Raw genomic sequence first — 16,458 nt, forward strand, 5'->3', positions numbered from 1 at the left:
ATAATAGGAGGTAGAGAAATGAATTAAAGTTTAAAACGTTAAAACGTTGACAAAAGGCTTGAGTTCATTTGCCTAATTGGACATTTTTTGATAGCTAGTACAGTGTTCATGTAATTATTGTTTTAGTTTTATGTTTTTTTCTGGCCTTTTCTCCCTTTAACATTGGTGTGTATTGGGCCGCTCTGAGTGCGTGATGTCATACTTAGAGGGCAGACCCACGTCAGATCTTGAAGATTTTTTTTTTTAAAATTTGCCATTAACTCCGTACAGTGTACTCTTTGGGCATAATTTATAGCTCAAAACGTTGGAAATCTTGTCTTCTGTCATAAACTGCGGTCGATAGGAATCCAACAGATTCAGACGTCTTGAAATCGGACTGAATGTGAGAGCAAGTCCACCTCGCTCTGCCATCTGCCGCCATGTTAAATCTTGCTCCAAAACCACGTCTCCCCTGAAGCTCGTACCTGATTTGTAAATTGCCCGTACAGACACGTTTTATCGTACAGAATCACTAGTCACAGTATCTGTTTATCAGGTCTTCCTAACGCTCTATATGCCATATCGAAGCAATAGTGGCTTTTAAAGTACCATTTTTTAAAAATCGTTTGAAAGGAGTTCCACAGCATTTAGGTCTATTAAGCTCAGTGTAAGGAAGTCCCTTTGAAGTCATCACTATGGCAACCTTTGATCTAGCAACCCACAGGTGTTCTCATTAGGGCAGTTTAACAGACACACAGACACTTATACGCACACACAACACAAATGACTTCTGTCTCTCTGTCTGTCTTCTTGTCTGACTACTGCTGCTAACATTTTCACTACCACTACTAATCTCTCTCTCTCTCTCTCTCTCTCTCTCTCTCTCTCTCTCTTTCTTTCTCCTACCAAAATAAAAGCCCCGTGAATTAACTGCATCTTAACATAAAGCTCAAATGAGGATTTTTTTAATTAAATAATTAATGCTCTTACTTACGTCCACAGGCCAGTTTGCCTCTCATCAATCTGCTTACTTTTGGTCACCATGACGACGAGAGCACACAGGTGCTTCATATCAGCCAATCAGTTTAACACACAAACCAACTCAAGTGTTTTGGAGGAGAGATGGGCGTAATAAACAAAAGCTATATATTGCGACGTCTTACGGCAGTAGTAGCCACACTTTCAAAATTTCTTGTGAAATGTTCTACTTAGTATTGTTATTATTATTAATAATAATTAATAGCATGGTTTCCCAAAAATAAGACACTGGGATATTTAAGAGCCAGAAGATGGATACAGTATATAAAATGCAGACTATTGATACATAAATCTGGAGAACAATTTGAATGATTTTATATGATATTGTGCACTGAGGTTGTACAGTGACATTTCTAAACTCAAATGTGCAGTAAACATGTTCATCTTTCTTTCCCAATACATCAACATTTTTAGTTAATGACATCAATGCCATGTGTCAAGGTCTAGCTTTGTTTACAGAATCAGTTAAATTGGCTGCTTAGAGATGTCTGTATCTGGTTCCAAATAAGAAATTATGCTTCAAATTAGCAAGGCAGATGAATGTTTTTATGTAAACAAGCAACATCACAATTTGTAATAATGATGAATTAAATGCAAAGCTCAAATCACCTGTGATAATGGCAGTATTTTTATGGACAATAATTGAATAAATAATGCATTTAAAACACTGGGAAGTATTTTTATTTTTTCTATTTTACACTTCTTATAAACACCTGAAACACCTGAAGGTTACCATTTATAGGCTCCGTTTGTTTGTGCATTTCCCAAAGTTGAACTGATAAAAACAAACCTGAAATAAATCTGGAAAGACAAAAACTAGAATTGGAATGAGAGTATACTTGTAGGCCTAAAAAATAATCCAACAATATGTGTTTCAGACTGTGTAATGTGGAAGCAGACCCTTCTTGCTGAAGGACTCCTGATTGCATCATATTTTGAATACAAGTGGACAGCTCGAGACAATATTCCATGGGAGTTGCAAGCATCTCAGCTAACTGGCCTGAGTGCTCAGTCAGATCAATAAGTGGGAAAGATGCATTTAACTCAGTCTTAAGGTGGATTTGGTAGCAAAGCTCTGAGATAGCAATTATTATTTCCTGTGGTCTTCATTCTGCAGCTCAGAGCCTTTAATACAAGGCAGGGGAAATATCCTCACACGTGGTGCGTACTTTTTAATGGATATAAAGTTGAACCAGCATATTATCCCACTTTTACTGGAATGCAGTGGTGCCGTTGCAAGTGTTATGGGGTTCCTTAAAACGCCCCTCAATGACAAAGCCCTGCCCTCATCTTCACAGAAACAGTATTTGGCATTCAGTTATTTGTCATACGGAATAACTGTTAGAAGAAGAAGAAGAAAAACAATGAGTTAGAGTTAGACGTGGAGAATGAAAGTTAAAATTTAGATTTTTTTTCTGATTTAGATTGATAGCTAAAATTGTCTGCTGCTGCTTTATGGAACCAATGTATGCTGAACCCTTCAGGACGTATTCACCAGGATGTTGATGAAGCTGTTTTATTGTCAGACTGTTGTCAACTCCAGCTGGCTGAGAAGACCTATGATCCATCTGTAATCGGGGTAGATCAGGGGACCAGGATGCTACACGGAGATGGTGAACACATGGTGAGTGTATGAGGTTTCACACTTTGACTGTTTTTAGGGCCAGTTTGGTAAAAATAAAAATAAAAAAGCGGTGTTCAGTGCTCACAAAAGCTTATGTTTAAAGCTGACTTCATGTTAGAAACTATTTCAATTCCAAATAAACTATAAGTATATATGTAAATGAAATAGAAACATCTTCAGCTTCAATACAGATTTCTTCTTTCTTTCTTTTCTTCTGGAGCCTACAAGCCATCCGAAAGTTGTCTCTTTGTCTTTTAGACCAGATACACATAATAAATAATAAAATTCTCTACGTGATATCAGGAAGGCTTGTCTGCCCCGTTGCACTGCCTTCACGTCTCCACGTGGTGGCGCACGAGGAGTTCATAATGGACTACTTCAAACCGGTAGTGGGCCAGGTTTTATTTAACTTTACTTTTTTTGGGACTTTTCAAAATATACTGTTGCAACTTTTATTAAAACGTATGTGCATTTAAACTATATGAATGTTTCGCACGCATTAGCCTTTGCAGAAAAATAACCAGTATGAGTTTATCGGTGACGTAGTGTGGCCACAGGAAGAGACTGTAAACTACTATAAATGTACATTATATTCAACATATTAAGAATCCAACACTTTAAAACATGCGCAGTTCATTTTTAATGAGGAAAAATCAGGGTTTCACCGAAGTGGGAGGGATTTAATGTGCTCTATATGCGCAGTGTGAGTGATTCTCGCAACTCTTGTTATGACTGCGAGGTCCTGTTTCAATCACTGGCGTCAGACGGACGCACGACACCAACTCAAAGCTTTCCACCTTCTCCCGAACAACGTCAAAATATTGATTGGAGGAAGAGAGAGGTGGGGAAAAGTAGCGAGGCGGAACCGAGCAACTTATTGGAGTTTTAATTTGAAAGTGCCTCACGGGGCTTTAAGAATATCCCTCTTTTTTTGCCGTGTCACTTTGAGGGTCCGACGGATTTTTTTTCTTCGCATTCAGCACGACTGGGAGATAAAAAAAAGAAAAAAGAACTTTTCCCGTATTATATGTGGTGGCTGGTGAAGAAAAGACCCGCATATGACCTTCACGTCTTAACATTATTGCTACATTTACCCCGAATCCGCGATTATTTGATACAGTCGCACGCGGTCTGCGACAATTCCGAATCTTTTTTTCTTCTTCTTCTTCTCCCTTTTTTCTTTTGAATGCGTTGCAAATATGATGATGTCACCGACGCCACTTTTTCCTGAAGTTATGGCGGAGCCCAACTTTTCTAACTTCTCTTGGTAAGCACACACACACACACACTCACCCGCACGCACGCACACAGACACACACACACACTCACACACAAACACACGCACAGCTTGCTGTCTCTTACCGTCGCTACTCACTAAAGAAAACGTTGTTTTTTTTTGTTATTGTTGCGAAGTACGACTGGCTTCTCCTTGAGCCGCATGACCGCGACGTGCATCGAACAAGTGAGATTTGAATGGAGGCAGAACAGAGCTGAGAAGTTTCAACGACAGGAGTTCGCCTCTTTCAGGGCCTACAGGCAAATTTCACAGCAATAACTGGATCTACCAGGGCTTATTTGTAAGAAAACACACACGTAGCTAAGGGCTTCTGTGTAAATCGTTCACGCGTTTCAACGGTAGGTAGGCTTTCACGAACAGGCCTGCGTTAAGCGAGGAGTTGGATTTAATTAGAACTCAATGAAGGCGTTTTTAAAGCCAGTTTAGCGGGCCTCTCCCTTTCTCTATCTCTCTCTCTCTCTCTAAACACACTGCATGCTAACCTGCCGACTCTCACCTACCGACATTACGAGCAAGACTTTTTTTTTTCTTCTTTTTTTTTTTTTTTAGAAAACTCTTCTAAAGCTAACTGACCTGTTATGTGGAGCAGAAGTCTAATCATTCTGGACTTCTTCTCTCTTTTAAATTAGTTTTATTTTATTTCGTCCCAGCACTTATTGTGAACACCTTTCCTGCAACGTGGTGGTGGTTTGTAGGCTCGGAGACCCAGTCTTCCAAAAATTCCTGCTTTCTTTCTTTCCTTTTTTTCCTTTTTTTTTTTTTACTCTCTACTATTGACACACCGGTGATGTGACAGCTAACCACTAAACCACAGTAAATCATCTCCTCGGTGTGCCAATCGGGCTTCTGTGGAGGACACATGGGTTAATTAGGAGCTTTGCAGAGAAAGTATACACTGAAAAGTAAGCATCTGTATAACTAAACTATATATATTTTTCATGTCACGGTTGTACATTTGTAGCAATGCATAGTGCACTTTATACAATGTTTGTGCAATACTGTCATCACATTCTTGTGCCTTATTCTTGTGCAATGCCTTTACTATATTGTGTCCCTTCTTTTTTTCTTTTTTTTATTACCTTTATTGTAATTTGGTTGTAGGAGGACACAGCAAAATACGCTTCTCATTGTACAAGAACCTTTGTTATATGTGCACATGACATTAATAATATCTTGAATATATATTATAAGTAGGCAAGGAGCATATTTGTGACTGATGGGTAGGTCCAACTTGGTTTGTTGTATTTTTCATCCCACATTGACAAATGACATGGTTTTTCAAGAATTCCAGATGCTTTTATTTCCTCCACCAGTATTATTGTGGTACGGTATTCTTATGAATCTATCTAGAAGTTGTTTTTAGTTGTCAATTGCCTGACAAGGCAGGAAAAAGAGTCTGTTGAAAGCACATACTGTAAATAACACGACTGACCTCTGTGGTGCTCAGAGATCCTGCTGGTCTGAGTGGGTTTGTTTGTCTGCGCTGCAGCTCCCTCTCAGAGGAAAGGACCGTTTCTATTTGTATGCTAAGAGGAAAAAAAGCACATGTGGTATTCTTAAAACTGCCACTGCCGTGTGATTATAGTGTCGGGGGTTGAGCTGAGAGTTTAATAAGCACATGAAACCACTGAACGTTTGGGAACATACATGTTCTTCCTCTTTTCCCGTCACATCTCTGAAAGGTTTCGACGTAACCCTGAGACGACCCGAATCACGGCATCGTTGGAGAAGTAGGGTTGGTTGCGCTAAGGCGACAGATTATGTTGAGGGATTATGTCAAACAAGTTCTTGATGCCACAACCCAAACCTATCTTTTGTTACTTTTGTTTTTTTCTGTCTGTGAAAACAAAACACAAAAACCTTTTCACCGTTGGAATCTGACCACAGCTGCTTTTCTTCTTCAGTGGAACAAAAATAAATCCCATTTAAAGCTACTTTTCAAAACTACAAGTGTTTGATACTTCAAAGAATATCTATTTAAACTCAGGATGATGAGGAACCTGACTTAAATACCCTTTTTTATTTCATTTGAAAAACACTAGACTAGTCTTTACATTTTGACACTGAGACACCACCAATATCCCTGCAGAGAAGGAGCGCTGGAGTGACATCGATTTTGAATTCTTTATGTGAGCTTTCAAGCATTTGGACTAATACTGACGTCTTTTCCCCCTTCTTCTCAGACCATTGAGTGCACTTGGCTTTACTAATGGAGCACCTCCAGGGAGCGTGGAAGACCCTGAGCAACGGCTTCGGAATGAAGGACTCCGCGTTCGAGGGCCCGTGCCTCTCGCCGACCTTGGTCCAGGGCTTTCCCTGCCAGCGTCGCTCCTCAGATGACAGCAAGATGCCCGACTCCAAGGCTAGCAGCACTATCCGCGTCTACCTCCCGAACCAGCAGCGCACCGTGGTGAGCTCATTATTTATTTGTCCCTGCAGGTAGAAGGAGGCATACTGAAATGCTACACTAGAACTTCTTTCAGATGAGAGGAATTAATTCATATGTTTTTTTCGTGTCTCCTCAGGTCAACGTACGACCAGGTATGACTCTGCACAGCTGCCTGATTAAAGCGTTAAAGGTGAGAGGCCTGCAGCCTCAGTGCTGCGCCGTCTTCAGGCTGCATCCGGGACAGAGGAGGTGAGCTCAGGGCCGCTGTGACAAATCTGAGGATTCACAAACCACATCACAAACCACATTCTAACCTGCCGCAGTTATTGCGCTTGCTTTTGATATTTCCTTTCATGCAAAGTCCTTTTATTTTGTTTGTCCCAAACAGTAAGAAATCACGAATGGATTGGAACACTGACTCCACCTCCCTGATTGGAGAGGAGCTCCTGGTGGAGGTTTTAGATCACGTTCCTTTGACGACGCATAATTTTGTGAGTACTTGATGCATTTGCTTTGTACCTCATTCAAGTTAAATGGTTTATTTGACAAGGTGCACATTAATAAAACACATTTCTGTCAATGCGCCAGCGTTAGCCAAAAGGCTATTTTTCATCTGTCGTCACCGCAGAGTGTCTAAAGGAACATCTTGTGCATTCTTTTTTCTTTTTTTTAAAGGTCCGCAAGACGTATCTGAAACTGGCATTCTGTGATATTTGCCAGAAGTTTCTCTTGAATGGTTTCCGTTGCCAAACGTGCGGCTACAAGTTCCATGAGCATTGCAGCACCAAGGTGCCCACCATGTGTGTGGACTGGAGCAATATCCGACAACTCCTGTAAGTGTTGTCACCTTGAGATCGGGGAGTGTAATGCAAAAAGATCCTCAGTAACTTGCAAATGCATTCTGAAAAAGATTACATCATAAATATTATATTATAGAAACATAACGTGCAGACAAACTTGCCGTTCTCTGTACGGACGCGTATAATGTCGTTTGGAATCCAATCAAATGTGAGATTAGTGCGTCAGCAATCCGAGCGTTTGGAGATAAACTGGGAAAGCGAGTTCTGCTGACACTACGGGTCGAGGCTCGTGTTCTGGATTTGCATACTGGCATTGAAAAGAGAAGCTCACTGGTTGTTTTGCATGCGGGGCCTCGGGTCAGATAGTGATTAGCTGAAGATCCTTAGCATTGATAAGCTGAGCCTGTTCACCTGACACAACCGCTGTAGTCTCCAGCAGTCAGCCGCCGTTTGATCAAGCGCTCACGCTTCCCCGCGCGCTGTAAGAAACAAGCTCTCCGCTCTGTGTCTCCAGGTTGTGTCCCACGCCCGGGGACAGCGGCGCCCCGTCACTGCCCCCGCTGACGACCCGGCGAATGAGAGAATCCTTAACGCGGTTTCCAAGGTAAGGGGAACGCTGTTGTTGTTGTCTTTGCTTGTTTTTTATCAATCTATAACCCATCCTCCTAGTGATTGTTAGCATTACAAACACATTGTCAGGTGCAGATGACGCTACGTTCTGGAAACGGAGCAGACACGTGCTTGTGCAACGTGCAAACATCATGAAAGTGCTTTTTTTTTTTTTTGTTTGCTAAATTGAGTGATCCCTCTTCTTTTTGTGACCGGAGGGGAGAAGAAGAAGGAGAAGAGGGATGTTGCTTCTTTCTTAGATGGGCCCTGTGGAGTTTTCCTGTAAACAAACAAAAGTTGTGTTTACACAGTGTGTCTCCTTGAGCTTCAACAAATGTGTAAAAAAGCGTTTCCTTCCACATGAAACATCTGCAAAGCAGAATTTGTCTTATATTAAAGGGACAGCTCACCTCTAAAGATACATATTTTCTATTTTTACCTGTAGTTCTATATATCAATCTCTATCGTTTCGCTGTGAGATATTGGCCATAGAGTTGTCATCCTCTCCGGTATGATGGGACGGGTATTGTACGCGCACGCTGTAGAAGAGGTGGAGGTGCATGCGCAGTTGAGGGAGCAGGACCTTTGTCCCCTTCAGATATTTGTCCTGCTTGACTGCAGAACCAGTCGTAGCTCTTAATGTGTGAAGTATTGTAATCCGAGTGGAATTAAACCCAGTTTTTTTAATGACGTCCTGGGCTTTATGGGGGCTTACCAGTCCAAGGGCTGACGTAAGGAGGGGCGTGAAAAGGGCCTGTTGTTTCAGGGCACTTAAAATGGTTAAAAAGCACTCTGAGCTGCCAAATTAGCGCTCACAAAGTATCAAGTTGTTCCAGGCCGAGCGATCTCAAATGCTCTTTTGAAACACAGTCCTGCATTGCCAGAGGGGGGGGGGGGGGGGATTGTTCTCAAGGAGTGTGATCATAACTGATTTAAAAAAATAAATATGATCTCAGTTTCTACACGTCATCCGGCTCCCGCTGTCCCCATTTTAACAGACGGCTATAAATCCAGTAACAGCGCTGTTGTTGTGCACATGTTTTGTTGTTGTATATTTAGACCGGATTAGATTCTGTGCTTGTAAATGGTAACATCTCACGTTGCGCTAACGGTCAGTTTGTTTGCCGATTAACAAACTTGACCGGTGAGCTTTGTACTCTTCAGCTGAGCCAACACAAGATCTGGCAAACGCCGAGAGCCGAATACCTCCACGGGGTCAAGTTAGCCAAAGAAATGGGATAAGCGCACAGCTACAATAGAATTAAACAATAACTACTTCCTCACAGTTTTACTTTGTACTTTTCTTTTTGCGCGTGTGTTTTTTCTGCATGTGCGGTTGCGAGTTAGTGGCGCGCACAACATCAACAGAGGACGCTTGAATGCGAATAAAGTGAGAGGAAATGAAACCAGAGCGCGTTAACCAGTTTGACACGAGTCACAGAGTTCAGCGTTTTGCTTCAAACGCAGACACTCGAGCAGACGTAAACAAACAGACGCGCACATCGCCGCTGCGTCGTAACGTTTTTGTTCCTCGCTCACCTGCAGCTCGGCCCACCGGTACTCCACCCCTCATGCCTTCAACTACGCCCCGCCGTACACGCCCACGGGCGGCTGGCTGTCCCAGAGGCAGCGCTCCACCTCCACGCCCAACGTCCACATGGTCAGCACCACCATGCCCGTCGACTGCAGCATGATCGAGGTAACTACACTCCCCCCCCCTCTTCTTTCTTTCGGGTACTATTGGAGGTTCAAGCCGTGCCCAAAATACCCCGTAGCCCCCAGAGGGATCTTGCCCTCCTACGTATTTAAGCATTTGAAATATCTCTCCGTCGCGCTTCTTCTCTAACTCTTAAGTCATCACCTGGACGGGGTTCAGCCTGTTTTTGTGCCATTCCCCTGATGGCATCTTTATACTTTTCCAACACTTGACTCCCCCCTCTGTTCACTTCTAGTTTCTGCTCTCCACTGCTCTGGTTCTTGCATAAACCAGCTCACTAGTGTGGCATGCTTTTGTAGAATACTTTCTGTGTTCCTGCGCAGGTGGTAACCTGAGCATCACTCTCCTCATCTGTCCTTCCTCACTTTCCTTCACTGTGTTCCTTCTCCCTCCTTCCTCCTCCCCCCCGGGCTGTTGTATTGTGAACCCTGCTGGGGAGTAGCTAGACTGCCTGAATGCCTCCCCCAGCTCCTGGTGCCATAGATTCTGGCTGAAGAGGAAAGTAGGTATTGTGCACTTCTCCCAGTCTTTTGTCGAGGCCTCATCAGAGAGTCCCGAAAAGGTTAGAGAGCAGAGCGTTGTGCGTGCGGTCTGAATGGCATGCCGTTGCGAACCGGCTATCTGCATTCACATCTTCAGTACTGAAGTCAGACCACAGTGTTTACTGTCACTGACGGGGTTGTTCTCTTTTTTTATTTTGTGTCTCTCTCTAGGATGCGATGCGTGATCATGACTCGGGTAAGTGCTCGCTCTGCATTTCTTCATCTTCACATCTCACTTCTTCCCTCCTTGAAACCTTATTTTTTTAAATGATTGTCTAATTGTCGCCTCATCCCCGTTCCAGAATGGAAACGTGGCGCTCTTGACATTAGGCTCCTCCCATAATATTCAATAGGCATTAAAAATAGATGAGCAGTCGAGGTGGGGTGGTGATGCAAGACTAAATCTGCATGCGAGTCCATTAAGAAAGAGAAAATTGCTCTCCAGACCTGTTTGTTGTTAGTGTGTGTTCTTGTGCACAATGTCAAACGTGACGTCCACTGTTTATTTGCTAAGACTGATGACGGCATCGAGGAGGAGGAGAACTGGGACAAAGTCTAATGTTGTGTCCAAAATTGATCAATAATCACCATTATGTCACTCGTGTAGTGCATTTTCCTTTTTCTAGCGGTGCCTGAACGCCTATAAGACAACTCTTGTATCTCATTTAGCGGGGAGGTTTTACCCTCTACGTAGAATTCCCTGTGCACTGAGTAGTAAATGTTTCTCCCTAAATGTCTGCCTTCTTCTCTCTGTGATCCCGAAGGCGGGAGTTCCCCCAGCCAGAGCCCGACCGGCTGGTCCCAGTCCAAAGCGCCGGCCCCCGCCCAGCGAGAGAGAGCCTCGTCCTTCAACAATCATGAGAAAAATAAGATTGTATGTACTCTTCCTTTTTAAACAGATAAGACTTCACTGGTTTTACAAAGTATTCGCTTCATTTCAGAAGTAATTTCTGGTACTTTAGAACATTCTTATCGTCCTCCTTAAGTCCCCGCTTCCTCCCCTCACTGACTCGGCCGACTACTTCCAGTTACACATCCTTACACAACGCCACTCTTTTTTAAATACACACTCGGCACTTCAATAACATTTATTTTAACATGCTCTTCATTTGTTCATCATACGATTTTCAAAAGTAGAAAATGTGACATTTTAGACTGTCTATTTATTGTCACGCACCCGACTCCCAAGTTCTGCGTACGTGCAACACGCTTGGCGATAACCGGGTCGCACCTTCTTGATTTCTGTTCCCAGAGGCCTCGGGACAAGCGGGACTCCAGTTACTACTGGGAGATCGAGGCCAGCGAGGTGTATCTGAACTCCCGCATCGGCTCGGGCTCGTTCGGGACCGTGTACAAAGGGAAATGGCACGGTAGGAATGTCTGATGGGGCAGAGCACGTTCACGTGTCACCACGAGCACTCCCCCCCCCCCCCCCTGTTTCACGGAAGAAGTGGACGAATTGCTCTTTCCGCTTTCTGAAAAAATGTCTCATTAGATGACTCATTCAGGATGATTGGGGGAGTGTTTTATCTGTAATAGCCCATTAAATACAGGTGTGTCCCTTCATTTTGACCTGAGGAAGACCAACTGCAGTTGAAACATTATCCGTGAATGTCCACATGAAATGGACGCCTTTTTTCTTTTCATGTGCATCATTTGGCCTTTTCAGTCTCCCTTCGGCCGGTTAGACTAATAAACCTGTTGAACACACACCGCTTGAATATTTAGATTACGACAGAAAGCAGGAGTTTTGAAGCACGGTATACTGCGTGTTTTTATGATATTAAACTTCTCAGCATTACCACAACACACAGTTCTGTGACGCAACCGAAGCCGGCTGCACAGTGCGCCGTTCACTCATCTCCCGTTAGCTGCTGCTTAACGTAATGCGTCTTAAAACGCCATCGCTTTCATCCATGAGGGCCACGTGGAGGCGTGGCTTCAGCAGTCTTACAAAGCCAGACCTCCACATTGCTGTGTCAAAAATAATGAAAGAAATAGCACAATAAATGCATCTTAAAGGAATAAAACTAATGTTTTCCTCTAAAAAATGTGTATAATTTACTTTAAACTAGTTGTTTTTAATACATGTAAGTAGTTACTACCCACCTGTGTTCATACTTCTAACTAAACAAGCTCAAATGAGTCCCCTGACTTGTGAATTAGTTGGAAACGATCCCCTCATGCTGCGCTGCTTCTCAGCTCAGCGGCTTTTCACGGGTCAAAGCTGACTGAGTATTTTGGTTTGCAGGTGACGTAGCAGTGAAGATTTTAAAGGTGACTGAACCCACACCGGAGCAGTTTCAGGCTTTCAGGAATGAAGTGGCAGTCTTGAGGTAAGAAACGTCAGATATCTTTTCCCAGCAGTTCTCGCTAAATCATCTTCTTTGCAAAACTTTGACCGTATCTTCATCTTGACAGTTTCCTCTTTTTTTGCTTCGCAGGAAGACGCGACATGTCAACATCCTGTTGTTCATGGGCTACATGACGAAGGACAACCTGGCCATCGTGACCCAGTGGTGTGAAGGCAGCAGCCTCTACAAACACATCCACGTCCTGGAGACGAACTTCAAGATCATCCAGCTCATAGACATCGCCAGGCAGACGGCTCAGGGCATGGAGTGAGTCCAACGAGACGTTCTGGCTTATAAACTGAATTTATGGGAACACAGATGTCGCATTAATAATAATAATAATAGTAATAGTAATAGTAATAATAATAATAATAGTAATAATAATAATAATCCTGTTCTTTTTTTCCCCTTCTCACTTTTAGCTATCTGCATGCAAAGAACATCATTCATCGGGACATGAAGTCCAACAGTATCCTTTCGTGTGTGTGTGTGTGTGTGTGTGTGTGTGTGTGTGTGTGTGTGTGTGTGTGTGTGTGCGCGTGTGTGTGTGTGTGTGTGTGTGTGTGTGTGTGTGCGCGTGTGTGTGTGTGTGTTTTGAAAGGCCAAAGCACTCAGTGCACTTTAATCCCCGCATTAGTCAGGGCCTGTGTGTCCTCAGTGGCTTCGGCTGTGGTTCCTTGACGGCGGCGTAGACATCTTCTTGCACGAAGGCCTCACGGTGAAAATCGGTGACTTCGGTCTGGCCACGGTGAAGGCCCGGTGGAGCGGCTCGCATCAGGTGGAGCAGCCTTCTGGATCCATCCTCTGGATGGTGAGGGAACGCAGCTTTGACTTCTCCAAAGCAAATAAGACGAGTATGTTCAAGACGTGAAAACTAATAAATGCAATCCCTTGTTTGTTTCTTCTCTCCGGACGGCCGCAGGCCCCCGAGGTCATCCGGATGCAGGATAACAACCCCTACAGCTTCCAGTCGGACGTCTATTCCTATGGAATTGTTCTCTTCGAGATCATGACTGGAGAGCTCCCGTACTCCCTGATAGCAACCAGAGATCAGGTAATGGCCCGCTACATCATTTATGCAAATTTTTTGAAGTTTAAATTAAAATGGCAAAATTCAAAAAGACTTCCTCTATTTGTGGAGGGAAAAAATAAATAAATAACGCGAGCTTGAGGCGCTTTTAGTCGGAAAAAAATAGTTGATGTGCGAAACGATTGTGGAAAAGCGTCTGCCGACTCGATGCCGAGATAGGAAACGTTTAGCTTGCGTGATCCATCGTCTGTTTCTGCTGTCGTACTCTTCAAATTCAACCCGTAACGTTGCATGCTCGTCTTCCACTCCGCACGACACCAAACATGGCCGACGCCAGCTGACACCAAAGAGCGATTTAAAATGCACCCAAAAGGAGACGAGTCCCCGAAGCCCTCCGTCCTGGTTTCTCTCGTACATGAGGCCAAACAGACAGTTCAACACCTCTTCAGTTCTGGTGGACTGCAGCCGTGCGCAGCCTGTAGCGCCAACGTCTGACCAAACTACGCCGTCGCTCAGTTCATTCGCTCCAAACTAGTTGATAAAAATGCGCTTAATTCGCGTTTCTTGTTTTGTTTTTAGTAAAAATCGTCTTTGCTTAACAATTGAAAGCGAACCCAGCGGTGCATATAGGAGACAACAAGACGTAGTAATGAGAATCCCACACACCAGCCCTCCATACACTCACTCATTGGTTTCATTTGGCATCATCAATTTGTGCAAACTTTCAAGTGTGATAGCAGATTTCTGCTACCTTGTTAGAGCCGGTCAGGTGAAACACGAGTCACCCTTCAGCAGTCGAGTGCTGAAGCTCTCGTCCTCGTCCGGGTCCGCTGCCTTGAAGCTGCAGGGAAGACGTTGGGTTTCTGTCTGAAGGGTTGTGGCCTGAGGCCCGATACGGAGCACAGGCGTCCTGGAGCCACTGGCCTAATTTTAGACCCCCCCCCCCGTAACACAACCCTGTGTGTGTGTGTGTGTGTGTGTGTGTGTGTGTGTGTGTGTGTGTGTGTGTGAGAGAAGCGGTGCATGTGGGGGTGCACGGGTGTGCGCATGGCCATGAGGCCGGTCTGCATCGTGCCTTGGCTCCTTGTTCGGGTCTGTTTACTGTGTCTGTTTTCAAAATAGGCCGATGTCGCCGTGCAAAGTGTCGCCCATAAACACCGTCGTGATCCACGTTGTGCATTTATCTCTGCAGCGTCATGCACTCGTGCCTGCATTGATTTTAAGACTCTTGTCACTTTCGACTGGCTGCGTTTCTAAATATATCTCTGAGATCGTACTGCTGATTTCAGGATTTATCGGGCTTGTCTTACTGTTGCACTGACTTGGATCAATAGGTCAAGTATTTACAAACCTCTATGTCTCATCTGCTGCCCCACTCCTTCCCTCTTCTCAGATCATCTTCATGGTGGGAAGAGGCTATTTGTCCCCTGACCTCAGCAAGCTCTACAAAAACTGCCCCAAAGCCATGAAACGGTTGGTGGTCGACTGCATCAAGAAGTCCAAAGACGAGAGGCCCCTCTTCCCTCAGGTAAAGGCCGTCTAAATGTAGACCTGAAGCTCAATAAAGGCTTTTTCTTTCATTGATCTTTTTTTTTTTATCATCCCCTTGCATTTCTTTTTTTTTCAGATCTTATCCACCATTGAGCTCCTCCAGCATGCCCTACCTAAGATAAACCGCAGTACCTCAGAACCGTCCCTGCACCGAGCCTCTCACACTGAGGATATCAATATCTGTACTCTGACCTCCTCCAGACTGCCTATTTTCTAGAGGTTCAGACGACACCGCTCCTCCTCTTCCTCCATCCTCGCTTTTCCCCTCCTCCTACTCCTTTTTTTGAAATATCCAAAACAGTTCAAATGCTCAGGACGCTCTACATGCAGATGATGTAGACGTGACCATGTGCACGTAATCATACATAAACCGCGCTAATCAATAGAACACGCAAAGGAGGGATGAAGGAGGAAGCAGGGAAGGGAAGTGCATCTGCGATCTACTTTTGGAAGGCGGAGGGAGATTCCAGTGGGCCGAGCACGGGGCTTCAGACACGAGGAGGCGGCGCCTTGCTTATTGCTGCACGTATTAAGAAGTATGCAGAGACTCCACGTTGGCAATGCGTTGGGTAAAACGGTTGTAAATACATGCTCGCACACTAAGAAAAGGAGGAAATGGACACTGAAGGAAGCTCGAGAGGAAGACCTCTTGGTTTGGGTTCTGCGACGAGAAATACAACCTCTTATCCGGCCGTCCATGGGTTCTGATGAAGAGGACCTTTTTAAAAACCAATAAAATAAAAAAAAAAAAGCTTATATGCCTTAAGAGGAAACAAAGCCTGGAGTAAGATCCTGAACAGTTCACCTCTTGTTATCACACACCAAGCCGTTGGATGTAGTCCATTTAGTTGCACAGTAGTAGTTTGCATCGTCTTAAATGATGATGGCGTAGATATGGGAAGTCGTCTTTTTCTTTTTCTTTCCTTCTTTAATTGTCTTTACTTTTTTTTGGGGGGGGGGGGGTCATTTTGCAAGACTTGCAGCCTGTCGGACAGCGAGCATGAGTGATGCCGGGAAAAAATGAATTGAATTTGCACATTTTTAGCAAAAGCAATGTTTATGTTTCATCGGTCTGTACATGCGTTGGGTCCGTTGAGTGAATGGTCTGTCGACGCCCACACACACCGGTCCTCTCCACGGGCAGGCTGCCACGAGCTGGACGTCTTTGTCTTAAAATGATTTGGAAAAACTAATTTGTATTCGTTGTCTTTTTGATGTCTCTTTCAGGAGGTTAAACGTGTTATTGTGTACTTTGGTGAGAGAGTTGTCTATTCAATATTTTAATAAAATTAAGTTAAATTCTTTTGCCAAAGATATTTTGTTTTTCCTGCTCCTCCATTATGAAACATGAACTAGTTAACATGTTAAAAAGCTTCATTTTAAGCCGGCGAGGTGGCAGCTGACCTCCAGATTATGATCTCTTCTCGTTCACTAACGGCGGTGACATCCCACACACGTGCAAGAGTTTGTGGCAGGGTGACATGTTTGCCGTTGCAGTGGCAACGCGGCGTAACCTCCCAGAGGGATC

General features: G+C 44.0%; 1 protein-coding gene across 3 annotated transcripts; it reads left to right on the plus strand.

Moving 5' to 3' along the window:
• Window positions 1–3,410: 3,410 nt before the first annotated feature.
• Window positions 3,411–16,182, plus strand: raf1a (Raf-1 proto-oncogene, serine/threonine kinase a). Of its 3 annotated transcripts, none has more exons than XM_068597176.1 (18): window positions 3,411–3,908; window positions 6,122–6,348; window positions 6,464–6,576; window positions 6,716–6,818; window positions 7,003–7,160; window positions 7,642–7,731; window positions 9,282–9,435; window positions 9,896–10,015; window positions 10,167–10,191; window positions 10,760–10,869; window positions 11,248–11,365; window positions 12,247–12,331; window positions 12,440–12,616; window positions 12,772–12,818; window positions 13,042–13,160; window positions 13,272–13,403; window positions 14,773–14,907; window positions 15,007–16,182. In XM_068597176.1, exons 2-18 carry the CDS (start codon window positions 6,148–6,150, stop codon window positions 15,145–15,147), a joined length of 2,028 nt encoding a protein of 675 aa, XP_068453277.1. In that variant the 5' UTR covers window positions 3,411–3,908; window positions 6,122–6,147; the 3' UTR covers window positions 15,148–16,182. The 3 variants fall into 3 exon arrangements, with proteins under 3 accessions (XP_068453277.1, XP_068453279.1, XP_068453278.1); XM_068597177.1 differs by lacking the exon at window positions 3,411–3,908 and adding an exon at window positions 4,254–4,840; XM_068597178.1 differs by lacking the exon at window positions 9,896–10,015.
• Window positions 16,183–16,458: the final 276 nt, after the last annotated feature.

Source organism: Clinocottus analis, unplaced genomic scaffold, assembly GCF_023055335.1.
Source record: "Clinocottus analis isolate CAN_PGR_092001 unplaced genomic scaffold, fCliAna1.0.p SCAF_4, whole genome shotgun sequence".
In the NCBI taxonomy this organism is placed as follows: domain Eukaryota; kingdom Metazoa; phylum Chordata; class Actinopteri; order Perciformes; family Cottidae; genus Clinocottus; species Clinocottus analis.

Coding starts and splice junctions, on each gene's coding strand:
- raf1a (XM_068597176.1), top strand. CDS start 6,148: ATGGAGCACCTCCAGGGAGCGTGGAAGACCCTGAGCAACGGCTTCGGA. Junction 9,436..9,895: donor TCGACTGCAGCATGATCGAG/GTAACTACACTC, acceptor GCTGGGGAGTAG/CTAGACTGCCTGAATGCCTC. Junction 13,161..13,271: donor CTGGATCCATCCTCTGGATG/GTGAGGGAACGC, acceptor GGACGGCCGCAG/GCCCCCGAGGTCATCCGGAT.